This window comes from Orcinus orca, chromosome X, assembly GCF_937001465.1.
Source record: "Orcinus orca chromosome X, mOrcOrc1.1, whole genome shotgun sequence".
Classification (NCBI taxonomy): Eukaryota; Metazoa; Chordata; class Mammalia; order Artiodactyla; family Delphinidae; genus Orcinus; species Orcinus orca.
Genome location: NC_064580.1, coordinates 69053281 through 69076302, shown reverse-complemented (window position 1 = coordinate 69076302; position 23022 = coordinate 69053281). Strand labels below are relative to the sequence as shown.

Here is a 23022-nt window from a genome sequence, read left to right as displayed (position 1 = left end):
ATATATTAATAACTCACATATAAATGCTAACCGCTATTTAGCATTTCTATTAACCTCCCGTCCATTAAAGATTTGGTAGTAATTTTCATATTTTACACCATCTATTATAAAATAATAATAAACTATTTATTACGAATATATATTTCACAGCAACTTCACCTCTTAAACCTAGGCTTAACTTTTTTCGTCCTCCCCATCTAACCAAAAACTTTAGGATCATATCCTTTTTAACACTTTAATTGAACCTCACAACTCAAAACTACCAACCCCGCTAATCCCTTATTTCATACGACTATAACTTTTTTTTAAAGTACTTTAAAAGCCCTATACCTTTTTCCTTCATCCGTAAGACAAGCTCTGAGAACAAAAGTGAGGGGTCAAGGATAGTGTGAAATCTGAGGGAAGAGGTGGGGCAGAAGGTTAAAGAGAGTTTGGAGTAGGACAAAAGAAAGAACTAGAAAAGTAAGCTGGGTGACGAAAACCGTTAGGCGCTGGTTAGGCTTGGGTGCAGCTAAGGACACGAAGGGGAGGGGCTTAACCTCTTGCGCTCTAACCCCCAACGCACGGAAGCGACTGCCACACACCCTATCCGCCTCTCAGAGCAGCAGCCATTTTGGCTTTGCCCCAGCTCCGCCCCTCGGAGGCGGACGGCTCCATCCCCCCACGCGCACCCCACCCCCGCCTTCTTCGCGCAGAAACAGGAAGTGGGATTGCGGACCTAGGAGCCAGGCCGGCAGCAGCTCAGGACTAGAGTCGCGCTCCGAACGCACTGCAGTCAAATCCTTGCCGCTGCCCCTGGCTGTCGCCTCCCAAGAAAAGTCGTGGGACCATGTCGAATATGGAGAGTATCCTTTCCTTTCTTAAAAGTTGCTGCTAGGGCTTAAAGAGGTGGGAGAGAGGAGGGCCTGGGACCCTGGAAGGTGCCTGGTGGTGACCTTTTAGGTCTAGTTGAGGAGGGGTGAGGGTTCTGACTCCGATTGGTAGGCTTTGGCAGCTTATTTTGTTTTGTTTGTTGTTGTTTTCCTGGTAGCCGCAAGCATCCTGAATCAGGGGACGTGGGGCTGCTTTGAGAAGATTACTGAACACGAACCCTCCCTTGTTGAAGGCTACTGTCACCTGTTCTTTCAGGGAATTTATCCATTGCTGAAAAATCGAAGGAGAGTGGTGTGGAAGCAGGCGACAGTTTGCCAGAGGTTTGGGGCAGAGGTATAGGTTTTGAATGGGTAACGAGGGCAAATAGTTTTTGTGGAACTTCTTCCTTTTTCTGGATGGAGGTGACTGGTAATGAGTTCTTAATACCAGCCCTCCGAACTAAGTTGATTGCTTGCTTGTTAATAATCTGATTTAGCACGTGAGGAAACTCATAGTTTCCTAAAGCCACAAAAATCCATCAGTTGCACCTGTGTTACCACTTAAGCAATGTGTTCAAGGTTAGGAACCAAGCTGTGTGAAGCTCTGAATTGAAGAAGGATGAGGTGGTTTTTTGCAAGTGAAATACCATCACAGGATTTTCATGTCGCTGTCCTTCTTCCAGAAATTGGCATTACGGAAATAGAGTACTTTGATATCTTGCTATTGAATGAAACTTGGCAAAATAACAAAATTGGGTCATAGAAATTCTCTGATAGCTCATATTGAAACTATTTTCATTCATTAATTTGTAAGTCTGAAATATAGAAAGACATTTGGTGAGAGTATTAAATTATGTAAACTGTACTGAGAATATTGGTAACATATTTGGTGCTGAACTGGCCAAGATAAACCAAGAATAAAATGTGAACCTTTGTGGAGGTGCAGAAATAGGTCATTTCATGAACACAGTAGATGACTAAAAGGCCCAGTTTAAAGGATATAATTTATAGAAGTGTAGTTGTGTTAGATGATTTTTATTAAAGCACCATCATAAAAGAGCACTGGATTATGAGTCAGAAGATCAATTTCCAATCCCAGTTCTGCCTTTTAAGAAACATGTGAGTTAGAACAACTCATATAGCCTCTGTTATGCAATGTTTACTCATCTGTAAACATACTAACTGACCTGTCAGCCTTATAAAGCTCTTGTGAAGGTAAAATGAAATGTAAGGGCTTACTAAATTACGAAGTTTTGAACATGTTAAGTATTAAGAAGTGGAGTACAATTTGCTATCTTTTTCGCCAGATCTTTTGGAAGGGTTTGAGGTAATAGCTCTAAAACTGCTTTTATTTCCTACTTTAATAATGCAAATTACTTTTGCTCACCTAAAAACCTACTCTATGTGATTTCCAATAATAAGATAGTTACTAATTTTCTTTCACTGAAAAGTGTGTATGCCTGACTATAATTAAAATTAATGGTACTATTATCAGTAGTTTAATACATAACAAAAATGAACTGTAACTACTCTTAAGTCCATCAAAGGAAGTGAGGACTTCATTCATACCGTCTGGCAGTGGTTAGTTCTCTTGGTCCTTTTTTTAGAATCCAGACCTTTTCCTTTGAGTATAGAGGAAGAAAATGACATATGGGCTCAGACCTGTCTTTCATAAATAAATAACTTGAACTGAAACTTGAGTAACATTTATTTGTCACCTATTTGAAATGCAGAAATCTCATTGTTACAGTATGTAAGAAGAATAAATGTGCTAACACAATTGAATTAGCATGGTAATTGTGACTTCTGTCCTTGGGCAGATAGATACACTGAAGTTATGTTGGATTAGATCCAATATCATTTTAAACAACTTGATGGAATAGCCAAATTTATTTATTTTTTAAAATTTTTATTACAGTATGTTTGCTTTACAATATCATGTTAGTTTATGCTGTATGGCAATGTGCCTTTTCCTGGGGAAAATATTTGTCGCTGACATCTCTTTCTCTAGGGGATTCTAACCTGAAAAAGGTTGAGAAGCAACGAAGTAGATAATAGGTACTGTAGACATAAGAGTAAAGAAAGGGATGTTGTGAACTGGACTGGTATCATTGTCTCCTTTTGTAGTCACCTAGACAGATGAGACTGTGTTATAGGCAAAAATTGCCAGCTACCTTAAAAATGCTCTCCATTGTGAATGGCTTTACATCCTAAAGCAGAATTACAGATCAGAGTCTCTGAGGCTTTGCTAGTGTTGACAAATGTATTGTGATTTTTTAACCAAGATATTAATAATAGTTCAAATTTTGTTTTTTAAATATCACCTGACAGTAGTCTTACAATGTATGTCCTGGCTTGCTAGTAGAATGTTGTCTTACAAGAAGTATTTTATGTAAGGAATGCTTATCGTTCATCATTTGATGCTATTTGAGGATCAGTTCTGAGCAATTCACTATGAAAGTTAAAATGCAAAAAGAGAAATAAGAGTTGAGCTGGCTTTGAATTCCTTCTTGTTCTTCTATTCACAGTTAATTACCCATCTCTAGGCTTCAGTTTTCACATCTGTACAATGAGGGAAGTTGACAAGCGATCTCTAAGGTTTCTTTCAATTCTGAAGATCTCCCTGAGTTTCTGTGTTCCCAAACTCTACCTCCCAGACATACACAAGGGATGATGAAGATGCTGGGAGCTGAAAAAGAGGAAAGTTGGGTATATAATGCCACTTTTTCTCATCAAATGTATGAATAACCATCTATGGTATGGCACCACTGCTTTATTCTGGAGCAGGCAGGTGCTAGTAGAACATTCTTATTCCTTCCTCTTACCTCCTTTGTTTTCAACCTTTACTTCTATGTAAAGGATTGTAAAATCCTACTGTTGGCACTTGGAATCAAATAGCTTTCTGCCCTACTATGTTGGGATAACTTACTTTCCCTTGGAGTTGCTCCACCGACTTCAGAGAGGTAGGCAGGACGTAAGAGTTCTACTATGAATTTCTGCTAGTAAACTGACTATAACCGTTTTTCTTGAGGAAGCAGATTGAAATCTTAGAGCAAGGTTTCCTTCTGTATGCACATTAAATATGTGGAACCCTAATGATTGTTATTTAAATTTTAAAGCAATAATCTATTAAGGCATAGGTGATTTCTCCCCTTTGCCTGTCAGCAGTGTGATTGCTATTAAATGAAATCACACAGAATGTTTTTTTTTTCCTTTTTAAATTTATTTATTTTTGGCTGTGTTCGGTCTTCGTTGCTGCGTGTGGGCTTTCCCTAGTTGTGGAGAGAGGGGGCTACTCTTTGTTACGGTGCGCGGGCTTCTCATTGCAGTAGCTTCTCGTTGCAGAGCATGGGCTCTAGGCGTGTGGGCTTCAGTAGCTGTGATGTGTGGGCTCAGTAGTTGTGGCTCGCGGGCTCTAGAGCGCAGTCTCAGTAGTTGCGGTGCTCCGCAGCATGTGGGATATTCCTAGACCAGGGCTCAAACCCGTGTCCCGTGCATTGGCAGGCAGATTCTTAACCACTGCACCACCAGGGAAGCCCAACATAGAATGTTTTAAAGACACATTGGGATTTTTTTATTCCCTGACTAGCTGTATTGCCCAGTTAAGATAGGTGACTTATCTAAATCATGAGGTGGTAATGACAATTTATTGAACATCTACTATGTACCAAACTTTGTGCTGGGGATTTTATATATCATCTCAAAACCTCAAAACAACCCTGGAAGACGGGTGGTAGTGTCCTCATTTTATAGAACAGGCAATTAAAGCTAAGAAAACTACAGAGCTTGTAAGTGTAAAGGATCTGAGCTCGGCTCCAAAGTCTCTGGTGTGTTCACGTTTCCATAGTGCCTCCAGAACTTACAGTGCACTTCAGTTATATTTGATCAAGTCCTAGGGTTATGCAGAGCTACTCTTTCTATATATTGACATTCCATTTGAGATTTTTGCTTTAAAAAGAGTTTGGAAAACCATGAATCAACACAATCACTTTAGGGAGGACCTAGCTTAGATTTTCTCGAAGGCAAGTCTATTCATAGATATATTTCCTATTAAGAGGTACACCTGGGCTTCCCTGGTGGCACAGTGGTTGAGAGTCCGCCTGCCGATGCAGGGGACACGGGTTCATGCCCCGGTCCGGGAAGATCCCACATGCCGCAGAGCGGCTGGGCCCGTGAGCCATGGCCGCTGAGCCTGCGCGTGCAGAGCCTGTGCTCCGCAACGGGAGAGGCCACAGCAGTGAGAGGCCCGCGTTCTGCAAAAAAAAAAAAAAAGAAAGAGGTACACCTGTATGATGTAATGTTTTAAATTTTAATTTTATAGAGTTAGAAGGTAGGGAATACTACTTTCTGAAAATTTGAAATAATTGTTCAGATGATTCATTGATTTTACTTATTTATCAATCCCAAGGGCTAAGTGAGTTAGTGTTTTCCTTTTGCATGGATTTTGGCAGGAGGAGGGAAATCTACTGCCATTAATGGAGATCTTTGAGACCAATTTTTCAGAGTCAGTGTTTATGTTAGCAAAAAAGCAAGCATGGTGGTGTATAATAAACCTCATAGTGGTTAAGAGGAAGATGGTAGGGAGGGGAGGAAGAAGGTACACTGGGCAAAGGAGCTGTATGTGAAGACACAGAGTCAGGTAACTGGTGGAGGCCATCATCACTGATGCACAAGTTGCTGGAGCCTGGGATTACCCAAGATCTAGTTTAGGGCCTTATGCATTATTCTATACATGTTAATATGTATTACTGTTCAGCCTTCTAAACCTTCAATCCATCAAAAATAAAGTATTTCAGTCATTGTCTTTTCAGTTGGCAAAGAAAAATAAATACTGTCTTAATAGCAACCACTTTGCCAAATTGAATTTATGATTAGTCAGTGAAGGAGATTATTCTGCCAGTTTTATTTTTTCCAAATAGAAAAATACTCCAAGGATTTACAGCTAACTAAAATATCTAAAATATTTCACAGTATATCAACTCTGGTTCATAGTTCAATTTAGTGGTTGAATCAACGCCATTATTTTCCACATTAGCAATAGAGGATATTCACTTATTGTAGTGTATACAGAAGGTGATTATTTGAATAGCAGGCACCTGAATTTAAGAATCGCCTACCCTGGTTGTAGAAGGTACCCGAGAGTTAGAGGCAAGGTTTTAGACGGAGGAGTGTTTTGATTTCTGGCCTAGGACAAAAGATACATCATCAGAAAAACACTGGTTTTACAGGTTGCCTGGGATACATAGACACATATGAATATATTTGGCAGGGGTGGTAGTCTAAGATATGTAGTCCACCTCTATGGGATCATGTGCTTTACACTACATTTATGAGTCAAAATGGGAAAAATAAGAAGAGACCATGTAAAAAGTATTTTCCAAAACCAAAAATCTTCAATTTTAAAAGCCGTCCTTTATTGTGAGACTCTCCTTCCTACATTTTTGGTGCTGCTCTATTCTTTCTGTTAATTATACCAGTCCAAGGATTTTTTAAAAAGTCTGGGATCTGCTATGACATTGGTTTTCTCACTCTTAGCCACAGAGCCCTTTTTTTTCCTGAATGGAATCATGTAGAATCCTAATATACTACAGAAATAAACATCATTGTATTAGTGTAAACTTATTCATAAGCTTATATGTGTAATTGAGTCCTCTTGCCCAACATCAGTGATGCTTTTTCCCCAGTATATCAGGTACCATTGCAAAACATTTTTTCTACTATTCATTTACTTAAAACTATTGAGTACTTCTGTTAATCACTGCACTAAGCTGATGGTATAAGGATAATTAGGGTTCATCCATATTCTCAGGGTGTCCATAGTCTAGTTAAAGAAGTAGACATGTAAACAGAATTATAATGAAATACAGAAAAGTACATCATATATAAAGTAACATGGGAATACAGAGTAAGTAGCTACTGACACTGTAAATTTCAAATTAGTGTTTCCACAGAGTATACTTAAAATTTAGGACCAGAATGTTTGAAGACAGCCTTGGAGAAGAGCTATTTTATATTAAATTTATATCAAGCACAAACAGGTTCAGTGTATCCAAGTTATAATACTACTACACATTCCTAACAGTGTTGTCCATATACCAGTATTATTTAATACATGCTTTTGGGTTTTTTTCTTTTAATTTTCAAGCAACCCTCTTTTTTAAATTGCAAGGATACCATCTCATGGAATAGGACTATAGACTCCTAATCTAACCTTTTATTTGAAATGAATTTTTTACAAAAATCATGTAACTTTAATCCTCACCTCCCCAAGAGCAAGTACAAAAAAGAATAAAAGACCAGTTACCTGCCACTGGGCTTAAGAAATAAAACATTACCAACTCATCTCTTATTTCCCCACCAAAGGCAACCACTGTCTAAAAGTTCATATTTATCATTTCCATGCATTTGTTTATATTTGACCGCATACGTATACATTCTTAGGATATAATTAATGCCTTGCATATTTTCCAATTTTATGTGTGTGGTATAATGTTTTCTTTTTTATTCAAGATGGTTCTTCAGATTCATTCATTATGTCATTTTCACTTTCACCTCTATGTAGTTTTTTTTTTTAACATCTGTACCTTTTTTTTTTTTAAACATCTTTATTGGAGTATAATTGCTTTATTGTAGAAATATCATACAATTTATCCATTCTATTTAGTGATGAACATTTAGGTTGTTTCCATGGTTTTCTGTCATTATAAACAATACTGCTATGATCACTTGTACATATTTGCTGTGTCAGCTGGGGACAGTTTCTCTATGGTATATACCTAGGAGTGGGATTGCTGGGTTGGAGACTATGGGTATTTTCAAGTAATGATTTTTTGATGATTTCCATTGTAATCTATATACCTTTTATTTTTCTTATCATGCTTGTTAGGACTCCAGAACAATGCTTAATTTAAAAAAATATGTGTGTGTGTGTATGTATGTGTATATATATATATATATATATATATATATATATATATATATATATCATGATCACTTTCTTGTTACAGTCATCTCTGGGTATCTGCAGGGGATTGGTTCCAACACCCCCCTCCCGTCACAGATACCCAGATCTGCAGATATGCAGATCTCTTAGTTGGGCCTCTATTTGCAGATGCAAACCCATGGATACAGAGGGATGACTGTACTGATTTTAAAAGGAATTCTAATTATTCACTGTTAAGGATGATGATTGCTCGAGGTTTTGTTTTTGTTTTCATGTGAAATTTTTTTTAACATCTTTATCGGAGCATAATTGCTTTACAGTGGTGTGTTAGTTTCCACTTTATAACAAAGTGAATCAGTTATACATATACATATGTTCCCATATCTCTTCCCTCTTGCGTCTCCCTCCCTCCCACCCTCCCTATCCCACCCCTCAAGGTGGTCACAAACCACCTAGCTGATCTCCCTGTGCTATGCGGCTGCTTCCCACTAGCTATCTATTTTACGTTTGGTAGTGTATATATGTCCATGCCACTCTCTCACTTTGTCACAGCTTACCCTTCCCCCTCCCCATATCCTCAAGTCCATGCTCTAGTAGGTCTGTGTCTTTATTCCCGTCTTACCCCTAGGTTCTTCATGACATTTTTTTTTCTTAGATTCTATATATATATATGTGTTAGCATACGGTATTTGTTTTTCTCTTTCTGACTTACTTCACTCTGTATGACAGACTCTAGGTCCATCCACCTCACCACAAATAACTCAATTTCGTTTCTGTTTATGGCTAAGTAATATTCCATTGTATATGTGCCACATCTTTATCCATTCATTTGTTGATGGACACTTAGGTTGCTTCCATGTCCTGGCTATTGTAAATAGAGCTGCAATGAACATTTTGGTACATGACTCTGTTTGAATTATGGTTTGCTCAGCGTATATGCCCAGTAGTGGGATTGCTGGGTCGTATGGTAGTTCTATTTGTAGTTTTTTAAGGAACCTCCATAGTGTTCTCCATAGTGGCTGTATCAATTTACATTCCCACCAACAGTGCAAGAGTGTTCCCTTTTCTCCACAGCCTCTCCAGCATTTATTGTTTGTAGATTTTTTGATGATGGCCATTCTGACCAGTGTGAGATGATATCTCATTGTAGTTTTGATTTGCGTTTCTCTAATGATTAATGATGTTGAGCATTCTTTCATGTGTTTGTTGGCAATCTGTATATCTTCTTTGGAGAAATGTCTGTTTAGGTCTTCTGCCCATTTTTGGATTGGGTTGTTTGTTTTTTTGATATTGAGCTACATGAGCTGCTTGTAAAGTTTGAAGATTAATCCTTTGTCAGTTGCTTCATTTGCAAATATTTTCTCCCATTCTGAAGGTTGTCTTTTGGTCTTGTTTATGGTTTCCTTTGCTGTGCAAAAGCTCTTAACTTTCATTAGGTCCCATTTGTTTATTTTTGTTTTTATTTCCATTTCTCTAGGAGGTGGGTCAAAAAGTATCTTGCTGTGATTTATGTCATAGAGTGTTCTGCCTATGTTTTCCTCTAAGAGTTTGATAGTGTCTGGCCTTACATTTAGGTCTTTAATCCATTTTGAGTTTATTTTTATGTATGGAGTTAGGGAGTGTTCTAAGTTCATTATTCTTTTACATATAGCAGTCCTGTTTTCCCAGCACCACTTATTGAAGAGGCTGTCTTTTCTCCTTTGTATATTCTTGCCTCCTTTATCAAAGATAAGGTGACCATATGTGTGTGGGTTAATCTCTGGGCTTTCTATCCTGTTCCATTGATCTATATTTCTGTTTTTGTGCCAGTACCATACTGTCTTGATTACTGTAGCTTTGTAGTATAGTCAGAAATCCAGGAGCCTGATTCCTCTGACTCTGTTTTTCTTTCTCAAGATTGCTTTGGCTATTCAGGTTCTTTTGTGTTTCCATATGAATTGTAAGATATTTTATTCTAATTCTGTGAAGAATGCCATAAGTAGTTTGATAGGTATTGCATTGAATCTGTAGATTGCTTTGTGTAGTATAGTCATTTTCAAAATATTGATTCTTCCAATCCAAGAACATGGTATATGTCTCCATCTGTTTATGTCATCTTTGATTACTTTCATCAGTGCTTTATAGTTTTCTGAGTACCAGTCTTTCACCTCCTTAGGCAGGTTTGTTCCTAGGTATTTTATTCTTTTTGTTACAGTGGTAAATGGGAGTGTTTCCTTAATTTCTCTATGTGTTTTTTTCATTGTTGGTGTATAGGAATGCCAGAGACTTCTGTGCATTAATTTTGTATCCTGCAATCTTACCAAATGCATTGATTAGATCTAGTAGTTTTCTGGTGACATCTTTAGGATTTTCTATGCATATTATCATGTCATTGGCAAACAGTGACAGTTGTACTTCTTCTTTTCCAATTTGTATTCCTTTTATTTCTTTTTCTTCTCTGATTGCTGTGCCAGGACTTCCAAAACTATGAATAAGAGTGGTGAGAGTGGACATCTTTGTCTTTTTCCTGATCTTAGTGGAAATGCTTTCAATTTTTCACCATTGTGTTTGATGCTTGCTGTGGGTTTGTCATATATGGCCTTTATTATGTTGAGGTATGTTCCCTCTATGCCCATTTTCTGGAGAATTTCTATCATGAATGGGTGTTGAATTTTGTCAAAAGCTGTTTTGCATCTATTGAGAAGATCCTATGGTTTTTTTCCCTTAATTTATCAATGTGGTGTATCACATTGTTTGATTTGTATATATTGAAGAATCCTTGCATCCCTGGGTTAAATCCCACTTGATCATGGTTTTTGATCCTTTTTATGTGCTGTTTGATTCTGTTTGCTAGTGTTATGTTGAGGATTTTTGCATCTATATTCATCAGTGATATTGGTCTATAATTTTCTTTTTTTGTGGTATCTTTTTCTGCTTTGGTATCAGGGTGACGGGGGCTTTGTAGAATGAATTTGGGAGTGTTTCTCCCTCTGCAGTTTTTTGGAAGAGTTTGAGAAGGATCGGTGTTAGCTCTTCTCTAAATGTTTGATAGAATTCACCTGTGAAGCCATCTGGTCCTGGACTTTTGTTTGTTGGAAGATTTTTAATTACGGTTTCAATTTCATTACTTGTGATAGGTCTGTTTATATTATCTAATTCTTCCTTGTTCAGTCTTGGAAAATTGTACCTTTCCAAGAATGTGTCTATTTCTTCATGGTTGTCCATTTTACTGGCATATAGTTGTTTGTAGTAGTCTCTTATAATCCTTTGTATTTCTGCAGTGTCAGTTGTGATTTCTCCTTTTTCATTTCTAATTTTATTGATTTGCCTCCCCTCCCTTTTTTTCTTGATCAGTCTGGCTAAGGGTTTACCAATTTTGTTTACCTTCTCAAAGAACCAGCTTTTAGTTTCATTGATCTTTGCTATTGTTTTCTTCATTATTATTTCATTTATTTTTGCTCTGTTCTTTATGATTTCTTTCCTTCTACTGTTTTTGGGTTTTCTTTGTTCTTCTTTCTCTAGTTGCTTTTAGTGTAGGGCTAGATTGTTTATTTGAGATTTTTCTTGTTTCTTGAGATGAGATTGAATTGCTATAAACTTTCCTCCTAGAATTGCTTTTACTGCATCCCATAGGTTTTGGGTCATTGTGTTTTCATTGTCAATTTTTTCTATGAATTTTTAAAATTTCTTCTTTGATTTCTTCAGTGACCTCTTGGTTATTTAGTAGTGCACTGTTTAGCCTCCTTGTATTTGTTTTTTACAATTTTTTTCCTGTAATTGATTTCCAATCTTATAGCGTTGTGGTCAAAAAACATGCTTGATACGATTTCAATTTTCTTAAATTTTTTGAGGATTGATTTGTGACCCAAGATGTGATCTATCCTGGAGAATGTTTCGTGTGCACTTGAGAAGAAAGTGTATTCTGCCACTTTGGGGTGGAATGTTCTATAAATATCAATAAGATCTATCTTGTCTGTTGTGTCATTTAAAGCTTGAGTTTCCTTATTTATTTTCTGTTTGGATGATCTGTCCATTGTTAAAGTCCTCTACTGTTATTGTGTTACTGTCGATTTCTCCTTTCATGGTTGTTAGCATTTGCCTTATGTATTGAGGTGCTCCTGTGTTGGGTGCATAAACATTTATAATTGTTTTGTCTTCTTCTTGGATTGTTCCTTTGATCATTATGTACTGTCCCTCCTTATCTTTTGTAACAGTCTTTATTTTAAAGTCTATTTTATCTGATATGAGTATTGCTACTCCAGCTTTCTTTTGATTTCCATTTGCATGGAATATCTTTTTCCATCCCTTCACTTTCAGTCTGTATATGTCCCTAGGTCTGAAATGGGTCTGTTGTAGACAACATATATATGGGTCTTGTTTTTGTATCCATTCAGCCAGTCTGTGTCTTTTGGCTGGGGCATTTAATCCATTTACAGTCAAGGTTATTATCGATATGTATGTTCCTATGACCACTTTCTTAATTGTTTTGGGTTTGTTTTTGTGAGTCTTTTTCTTCTCTTGTATTTCCTGCTTCAAGAAGTTTCTTTAGCATTTGTTGTAAAGCTGGTTTGGTGGTGCTGAATTCTCTTAGCTTTTGCTTGTCTGAAAAGCTTTTGAATTCTTTATTGAATCTGAATGAGATTCTTGCTGGGTAGAGTAATCTTGGTTGTAGGTTTTTCTCTTTCATCACTTTAAGTATATCCTGCCACCCCTTCTGGCCTGCAGTTTCCACTGAAAAATCAGCTGATAACCTTATGGGGATTCCTTTATATGTTATTTTTTGTTTTTCCCTTGCTGCTTTTAATATTTTTTCTTTGAATTTAATTTTTGTTAATATGATTAATATGCGTCTTGGTGTGTTTTTCCTTGGGTTCATCCTGTATGGGACATCCTGTATGGGACTTGGGTGACTATTTCCTTTCCCATGTTAGGAACGTTTTCAACTATAATCTCCTCAAATATTTTCTCAGACCTTTTCTTTTTCTCTTTGTCTTCTGGGACCCCTATAATTCAAATGTTGTTGCGTTTAGTGTTGTCCCAGAGATGTCTGAGCTTGTTCTGGATTCTTTTCATTCTTTTTTCTTTATTCTGCTCCTCAGCAGTTATTTCCACCATTTTGTCTTCCAGCTCACTTATTCATCCTTCTGCCTCAGTTATTCTGTTATTGATTCCTTCTAGTGTATTTTTCATTTCAGTTATTGTGTTGTTCATCTATGTTTGTTCTTTAGTTCTTCTAGATCTTTGTTAAACATTTCTTGTATTTTCTCAATCTGTACTTCCATTCTGTTACTGAGATTCTGGATGATTTTTACTATCATTACTCTGAATTCTTTTTCAGGTAGATTGCCCATTTCCTCTTCATTTATTTGGTCTTGTAGATTTTTACCTTGCTTCTTCATCTGTGGCATATTTTTTGCCATCTTATTTTTTTTTTTTGAGTGAAATTGTGCTGCTATTTTACTGGTTGTTTGGCCTGAGGCTCCCAACACTGGAGTTTGTAGGCTACTGGGTAGACCTGAGATGGGTCTTGGTGCTGAGATGGGGAGCTCTGTGCGACCTCACTCCTGTGAATATTCCCTGGGGTCTGAAGTTCTCTGTTAGTCCAGTGTTTCAGACTTGGAGCTCCCACCGCAGTAGCTTCTGCCTAACCCCAGGCTTGCGAACCAAGATCCTGCAAACTGGTTCACTCTGGGGTTCCTCCTGTCTCCTTGGGCATTAGAATATACCACCAGCGGCCGGCAGGCTCCCTAGTTGTGGGGGGACGCTAACTCCACATCTTCCCACACCACCATCTTGACTCTGCCTCTCTGGATTGATTTTTATATGTTCTGCTTGCGATTGTTTTTTTGTTTGATTTTTTGTTTATTTGTGCTTCTTGAGTCTAAAGATTTTATTCTCATCAGTTACGGAAGACTCTCAAGTATTATCTCTTTGAATGTAACATTTTGCACATTGTCTTTATTATATCTTTGTGGTATTGCAGATATTAGACCTTTTTATTCTGTTTTCTTTATTTCTTGTCCTCTCTTTCATATTAACCTTATTTTTTCACTCTAATCTTAATTCAGATCTATAGTCAGTTTGCTAATTTTTTTTTTTGCTGTATGTGGGCCTCTCCAGTTTGCTAATTTTCTCCTCAGCTTTGTCTAATTTTCTTTTATCTAGTTTGCTCCACCCCCAGCTGTGAGCCAAGGCCCATAATGATAGTTAACCTTGTCATCTCATCTTCCTTTGCCAGCTGATAAGACTTCTTTCTGTGACACCCTTATGCTAATGTTGTAGCCTTCAAGGTTCTAGGTTTATTCAGAAAATTAAGTTCCAGCGTCTCATCTCATGGGCTCCATAGGGGACTTTGTCTTCAGGGGCTTCAGTGCTTACCTACTACTAATATTTACTTCTTCCTCCTTGTTTCTGTCTCCTGAGGATTTTCCTTCCATTTTTACAATCTAAGCTCTGTATTTAAAAGGGCATTTGTTGTAGTTTATCCAGTATTTCAAGGTGTTATTATAAATGTGTAGGCCTCCATATTAATGGAAGTGGTTCATGTCTTTTTAGGATGAAGGGGGAAAAGCTTTATGGTATTAAATGGACTTTAGTAATGGATCTCCTATTAATATTTTTGGCTAATATTTTATATCATGATCATTCTTAACCATTAATATTAAATTAGAGTTGGCTATAGTAGGTAGTCAGTCCTCAGTATCTGCAGTTTGTAGTAAATTTCAGGTTTAAGGGAAACTGAAATCATTCTTTAAAAACAACAATGAATATATAAATTATATGAATTCATCTAAAATAGTTGGCTTCTTATTTCAGCTTTTAACAATAGTGACTTTTTCTACAGAGACAGCAATTCTATTTGGGAGATGATTTGAAAAATAAAAAAATCATTACCTTTTTCTTTATTTCCATCTATCTCAGTGATTCAGGTTCTCTGCAGGGTTCGATTTTGCTCCCCTCCCCAGGTAGCATTTGACAATGTCTGGAGAAAGTTTTGGTTATTGTAATTCGTAAAACAGAGGGGTTGCTAGTGTCATCTAGTGGGTAAAGCCAGGAATGCTTATAAACTTCGTAGAATACATAAGACATCCCCCACAACAAAGTATTATCTAGCCCAAAATATCAGTAGTGCTTAGGTTAAAAAACCCTATTTATAAAAGGAGCTATAATTTTCTCAGTTACCTAGCTGAAATTGATAAATCTTACTTAAAAATGTAACATATATGATACATTAAAACTACCCAGAAATTCATACACATATACTTATTTTCTTAACAATTCTAGTTATATCTGTTGTTGATGAAAAATACTCATGGTAGCAAGTCATCCCTCTCATTATCCCTAAATATAAGGTGTTAAATTAAAACCATGAAGCCTTTGAGAGATGAACAAGGTTAATTTATGGTTTAGCTTTGGTAAATAATCGAATAATGCTTATTTTCTGATAGTGATATAATCAAACTAACAGTTAGCTCTTTATATAGTGTATGTGTGCCTTTCAAAAAAATGAACCCTGCATCCTTTATAAATGTCCCAAAGAAATACAGAATCAGGGTTTAAAAAAAAAGGATTTTACCTTTTTCTAAAGGGCAGAAAACACATAGAATCATTCTTAATAGTGATTTAATCATGATATAAAGCAGTTGGTTTTGAAATAATCCACATTGCTTTGTCAGATTCATGTGCATTACTTCATATTTGTTTTTGCTTGTGTCATGAAAATGGAAGATTTGTGATATTGCTTATTTGGGTCTTATTCCCATTATATTTTTGTCGTTTTTAATTAAAAATGTTTAATCTTAAAATAGTTTTAGACTTAAAGAGAAATTGCAGAAATGTACAGAGATTTCTTTTATTCCCTTTACCAAGCTTCTCCTAATGTTAACACCTTACATAAACATAATCATAAACCGAAGGAAATCCACATCACTACAATATTAACTAAACTACAGATCTTATTTGGATTTCACCAGTTTTTCCCCTAATGTCCTTTTTCTGTTTCAGAATCCAATCACACATTGCATTTAGTTGGCATGGCTCCTTCGTCTTCTCCATTCTATAACAGTTCTTCAGTCTTTCTTTGCTTTACGTGAACTTGACGCTTGACAAGAACACTGGTCAGTTATATCTTACATAGAATGTCTCTCTCAGTATAGGATTCCCTGACGGTTTCTCTGGAGTAAATTGAGGTTATGTTTTTGACAACACCACCGTATAAGTATGCTGTACTCTTCCCAGTTCATCATTTCAGAAGGTAAATGGTGTTGAAATGTTTTATTACTGGTGATATTATCTTTGGTAAGGTGGTATCTGCCAGGTTTCTCTACTATAAAGTTGCTCTTTTTCCCTTTGTAATTAATCTTTCTTGCCATTAGTTTAATTTTTAAAATTTTTATTTTATATTGGAGTATGGTTGATTTACAATGTTGTGTTAGTTTCAGGTATACAGCCAAGTGATTTAGTTAAACATATACATATATTATTTTTCAGATTCTTTTCCCATATAGGTTATTACAGAGTATTGAGTAGATTTCCCTGTGCTATACAGTAGGTCCTTGTTGATTATCTGTTTTATATATAGTAGTGTGTATGTTAATCCCAAACTCCTAATTTTCCCTCCCCCCACCTTTCCCCTTGATAACCATCAGTTTGCTTTAATAGAAATAATTAAGTTTCTTAAAATTATTAAGTTTTATTTATTTCTTTTTCTTACTTATTTTCTTCTAAAATTATTTCTTAAAATAATTAACTTAATTTTAACAGAAAACAAATGTGGAAGAGATAAAAATTGTTCTGTTTCCTCAAATACTTTGTGAATATTTGGTTCAAATAGCATAATCTTATAAGTTTTATAATTTTAACATCTTGTTTTCAGTTAGGTTGGGAAATGACTTTTTTTTTTTAAACCTTAACATATAATTTCAGAACACCTATTTAACTTGAAGTTTGCTGCAAAGGAACTTAATAGGAATGCCAAGAAATGTGATAAAGAAGAAAAGGCTGAAAAGGCCAAGATTAAAAAGGTAAGTAATTTTTTTGTGTGTGTGTGGTATGCAGACCTCTCACTGTTGTGGCCTCTCCCGTTGCAGAGCACAGGCTCCAGACACGCGGGCTCAGTGGCCATGGCTCCTGGGCCCAGCTGCTCCACAGTATGTGGGATCTTCCCGGACCGGGGCACGAACCCATGTCCCCTGCATCAACAGGCGGACTCTCAACCACTGCGCCACCAGGGAAGCCCCAAGGTAAGTAATTTTTAATCTTTTTACTTTTTTTTAAACTCATGAAATGAGCACAGTTATATGATGGAAGAGTGGTTGTTTTAGTTTATTTTACATTGAAGAAGGATTACTGGCTTTAGCATTTTAAGCCAAATATCTATTAAGTAAATTATTTATTATCTGACATAATTAATAATGGCTTTTTTGTTTATTTCTACTTATGTGTGCAAGTATGGCTCATAACACAGAGTATAACTGTGCTGTTACCTAACTGTTCTGTTGCCTAGATCTAATGACTGTCCTTTGGTTTGTAGCCAGAACCACTGTTACTGAGAAGTATAAAGCCTGTATGTCAGAATAATATTTCACATTTTTTGGCTCATTTGAATTTCTTTAGTCTCTAAAGTTTTGGTTTTTTTTTTTGCAGTACGTGGGCCTCTCACTGTTGCGGCCTCTCCCATTGCGGAGCACAGGCTCCAGACGCGCAGGCTCAGCGGCCATGGCTCACGGGCCCAGCCGCTCTGCGGCATGTGGGATCTTGCTGGACCAGGGCACGAACCCGTGTCCCCTGCATCAGCAGGTGGACTGTCAACCACTACGCCACCAGGGAAGCCCAAGTTTTTTATTTTTTTAACATCTTTATTGGAGTATAATTGCTTTACAATCATGTGTCAGTTTCTGCTGTATAATAAAGTGAATCAGCTATGTGTATACATATATCCCCATATCCTCTCCCTCTTGCATCTCCTTCCCACCCTCCCTATCCCACCCCTCTAGGTGGTCACAGAGCACCCAGCTGATCTCCCTGTGCTATGCGGCTGCTTCCCACTAGCTGTTTTACATTTGATGGTGTATATATGTCAGTGCTACTCTCTCACTTCGTTGCAGCTTACCCTTCCCCTCCCCGTGTGCTCAAGTCCATTCTCTACATCTGCGTCTTTATTCTTGTCCTGCCCCTAGGTTCATTAGAACCATTTTTTTAAAGATTCCATATATATGTGTGTTAGCATACAGTATTTGATTTTCTCTTTCTGACTGACTTCATTCTGTATGACAGACTCTAGGTCCATCCCCCTCACTACAAATAACTCAATTTCATTTCTTTTTATGGCTGAGTAATATTCCATTGAATATAAGTTTTATATATACATAGTACATAGAATTAATGTATATTGTGACTTGTGCATTGTGTATTTTCTAGGATTCACAGGACTCAGCATATAGTTGGACTCATGGCTATGACATATTACACTAAAGGATACAAAGGGAAAACACCTGGGGTGATGTCTGGAGGAATCCAGGCTTAAGCTTCCAAGAGTTCTCAGTGGAAACACACAGGAGAAGCTTAATTCCTGCAGCAACAAATTGTGACAACATATGTTAAATGTTGTCTACCAAGTAAGTTCTCCTGTGACTGGGAGTCCAAGGCTTTTATTGGTAGTCACGCAGGGATCCTCTGCCTAGCACACACCAAAATTCCAGTCCCCCAGAAAGAAATCCATTGTTTGGCATAAACCACATTGTTTGTATAAAGAGTTTAGGCACAGTGAGCCACTCTTAACTGTTCTGGGAAAGATGGAAACCTTCCCCAAATCCAAGTTCCTAGATGCTAGTTACATGCCAAACTTGCAAATAGACGTTTCGAAGGACAGCAGACTCAGGCTTGCTGTGTTAACTCTTTTCTGCACACGTGTATTTTTATATCTATCTTTAATATTTTATTAACTTACTCTGATCTTTGGTAATAGCGTATATCCTACCCTTAAATTGAGTCACTTTGGGTATTTTATGCTCTTAATAGAGAAAACTTTATGGGAAGAAAACTTTCAGAAAAGGAGGAAGAAATAGGCTGAGTTAGAAGAAAAAATACTTAAAATTGATGTATTAGCATCATCCTTTTCTAAAAGTATAAGCCCAACTATTTCAAGGAAAGAGAAAGCATAAAAAAGATTTTGGTCTTACATTTTTGTATATTGAGGAAATTAGAAATAACCTAAAAATAATTTTTGAATTTTCAAATCTCAGGCAAGCACAGCAGTATTAAAACATGCATATTCCCAACAAACAAAGTCCAGGCCCAGATAGTTTTACCGGTGAATTATACCAGACATTTAAAGAATTAAAGTACACCTTTGAACAACACAGGTTTGAACTTCACAGGTCCACTTGTGCACATATTTTTTTCAACCAAGATGTACTATAGTACTACACTATTCATGGTCGGTTGAATCCACAGATGCAGAACTGTAGATACAGAAGGCCAACTGTAAAGTTATACATGGATTTTTGACTGAGTGGGGTTTGGCACCCCTAGCCCCATGTTGTTCAAGGGTCAACTGTAATACCAATCAACCTCAAATTCACTCATCCAAAAAATTAAAGAGGAGGGGACACATCCAAACTCACTCTATGAGGCCAGCATTACCCTGATACCAAAACCAGACAAGGAAACTACAAGAAAAGAACATTATAGGCCAATAGCCCTGATGAACATAGATGTGAAAATCCTCAACAAAATAGTAGCAAACCAAATTCAACAATGCATTAAAAGGGTCATACACCATGATTAAATGGAATTTATTCCAGGGATGTGGGGATGGTTCACCATCCACAAGTCAATCAGGGTGATATACCACATTAACAAAATGAAGGATAAAAATCATATAATCATCTCAATAGATGCAGAAAAGGCATGTGACAAAATTCAACATTCATTCATGATAACAGCTCTCAACAAAGTGGATGTAGGGGGAATGTACCTCAACATAATGAAAGCCATAGATGACAAGCCCACAGTTAGCATCATACCCAAGGAAAAAAAGCTAAAAGGTTTTCCTCTAAGATCAAGATAAGGATGCCGACTTTTACCACTTCTGTTCCACATACTGCTGGAAGTCCTAGCCAGAGCAATTAGGCAAGAAAAAGAAATAAAAGACATCCAAATCAGAAAGGAAGAAGTAAAACTGTCTCTATTAGCAGATAACATGTATTACATATAAAAAACCCATGGCATTATATATAGAAGAATCCACCAAAAAAAAAATGAGAATAAACAGATGCAATAAAGTTGCAGGATACAAAATCAATATACAAAAATCAGTTGTGTTTCTATAACTAATAATGAACTATCAGAGAAGTTAAGAAAACAATCTTATTTACAATTTCATTAAAAATAAAATACCTAGGGAAACTTAACCAAGGACCTGAAAGACTACACTGAAAACTATAAGACATTGATGAAAGAAATTGAAGAAGATGCAAATAAATGGAAAGATATTCCATTCTCATGGGTTGGAACAATTAATATTGTTAGAATGTCCATACTGCTCAAAGCAATCTACAAATTCAGTTCAATCCCTATGAAGATGCCAATGGCAGTTTTCATAGAAATAGAACAAACAGTCCTAAAATTTATATGGAACCACAAAAGACTCTGAATATCCAAGGCCATCTTGAGAAAGAACAAGGCTCAAACATCATGCTTCCTGATTTCAAACTATATTACCAAGCTGTGGTAAATGAGACAGCATGATATTGACATAAAAACAGACACGTAGATCAATGAAACAGAATAGAGAAATCAGAAATAAACCCACACATTTATGGTGATTTATTTGCAACAAAGGACCCAAGAATATACAATGGGGAAAGGACAGTCTCTTCAGTAAATAGTGTTGGGAAAGCTGGACAGCCACATGCAAAAGAATAAAACTGGACCACTGTCTTACAACATATACAGCAGTTATCTCAAAATGGATTAAAGACTTGAACTTTAAACGTGAAGTCATAAAACTCTAGAAGAAAACGTAGATGGTAAACTCCTTGATACTGGTCTTGGCAGTGATTTTTTGGAATCGACACCAAAAGCAGAGGCAACAAAAGCAAAATTAAAGACGTGGGACTTCATCCAACAAAAAAGCTTCTGCGCAGCAAAGGAAGCCATGAAAAAATTTAAAAGGCAACTTACTGAGTGGGAGAAAATATTTGAAAACCATACAGCTGATAAGGCATTTATATCTGAAATATGTAAAGAATTTATACAAGTCAAAAGCAAAATACCAAACAATCTGATTTAAAAATGTGTAGAGGATCTGAATATACATTTTTCATAAAAAGACATACCAATTTGCCAACAGGTACATGAAAATGTTCTCAATATCACGCATCATCAGGGAAATGCAAATCAAAACACAATAAGACATCACTTCACACCTGTTAGAATGACTGTCATCAAAAAGACAAAAAGTGGCTTCCCTGGTGGCGCAGTGGTTGAGAGTCCGCCTGCCAATGCAGGGGACACGGGTTCATGCCCCGGTCCAGGAAGATCCTACATGCCGCAGAGCGGCTAGGCCTGTGAGCCATGGCTGCTGGGCCTGCACGTCCGGAGCCTGTGCTCTGCAACGTGAGAGGCCACAACAGTGAGAGGCCTGCGTACCACACACACACACACACACACACAAGACAAAAAGCAAAAAGTGTTGGAGAGGTTGTGGAGCAAAGGGAACCCTTGTGCACTATTGGTGGGAATATAAATTGGTGCAGCCACTATGGAAAACAGTATGGATGTTCCTTGAAAAGTGAAAATTACAACCTACCAAATGGTCCAGCAATTCCACTTCTGGGTATTTATCTGAAGGAAACAAAAACACTAACTCAGAAAGATATATACACCCCCATGTTCATTGCAGCATTATTTACAGTAGCCAAGACATGCGGGGCTTCCCTGGTGGTGCAGTGCTTAAGAATCCACTGGCCAATGCAGGGGGCATGGATTCAAGCCCTGGTCCAGGAAGGATCCCACATGCTACAGAGCAACTAGGCCAATGTGCCACAAGTACCGAGCCTGTGCTGTAGAGCCCATGAGCCACAACTACTGAGCACACATGCCACAACTGCTGAAGCCTGCGCGCCTAGAGCCCGTGCTCTGCAACAAGACAAGCCACCACAATGAGGAGCCCGCACACTGTGATGAAGACCCAATGCAGCCAAAAATAAATAAAATAAATTAATTTTTTAAGAAAGACATGAAAACAACCTAAGTGTCCATCAATGGATGAATGGAAAAAGAAAATTTGGAATATATATATATATATATATATATATATATATATAAAGTTGAATATTATTCACCCATAAACAAGGAAATCCTGCCATTTGCAACAACATGGATGGACCTTGAGCATATTATGCTAAGTGAAATAAGTCAGAGAGAGAAAGGCAGATGCCATGTGATCTAACTTATGTGGAATCTTAAAAAAAAAACTCATGGATAAAGAGAATAGATTTGTGGTTGCCAGAGGAAGGAGGTGGGGGGTGGGTGTGTGTGAAATGGGTGAAGATGGCTGAAAGGTACAAACTATCAGTTATAAAATAAGTCCTGGGAATATAATGTACAGCGTGGTGACTACAGTTAATAATACTTTATTATATATTTGAAAGTTGCTAAGAGATCTTAAAAGTTCTCATCACAAGAAAAAAAATTGTAGCTATATGTAGTTATGGATGTTAACTAGGGAAAAAAACTTGGAAAGTGTTTGAGGTTGCATATACTAATGTATTTATCACATTGGTGTTTATATTATTGAAGAATTGGAAACAAACTAAATACCCAGCAAACAGGGATCTTAACTGATCCATGTGCTCTAATTTCAGTCACTTATGTACCCTATCGATTTTGCTATACTGGGGTACCATCTGAGCTATTTAACATTTTTCTTTAAATTGACTTTTAACTTCATACCTTGCCATAGCTATTACAGTATAGCAGAAAGCATGGATCTGTGCTAGTCATATCCATTTCAGATATACATTTAAATAAATGCATGATTAAAATGAAGATACTTATGTCTGTGTAACATCTAAAATAATTTTATGTACTATCAGTAGTGTTTTTACCACACACGAGGAAAGCCCTGATTAATGGTACATCCATACAACACAGCCTTTTTTTTTTTTTAAACACAGTCTTTAGAGTGATGATGTAGTTATATATTTATTGACTTAAAAAATTTTTAATTAGGTGAGAAAACAG

At 36.9% G+C, this 23022-nt stretch overlaps 1 protein-coding gene across 15 annotated transcripts in view; it reads left to right on the top strand.

Annotated features, from left to right (window-relative positions):
• The first annotated feature begins 634 nt into the window (after positions 1-634).
• The window catches only part of LOC101281189 (charged multivesicular body protein 1b-2-like), a 73748-nt gene continuing 51360 nt past the window's right edge, over positions 635-23022 (top strand). The window contains exons 1-4 of one of the 15 annotated variants that reach the window (XM_049705133.1): positions 852-1206; positions 3380-3560; positions 15925-16027; positions 16699-17015. In XM_049705133.1, coding sequence (XP_049561090.1) covers positions 15994-16027; positions 16699-17015 — 351 coding nt within the window. In that variant the 5' untranslated portion in view covers positions 852-1206; positions 3380-3560; positions 15925-15993. The other 14 variants (XM_049705132.1, XM_049705134.1, XM_049705131.1 and 11 more) reach the window with 14 other exon arrangements.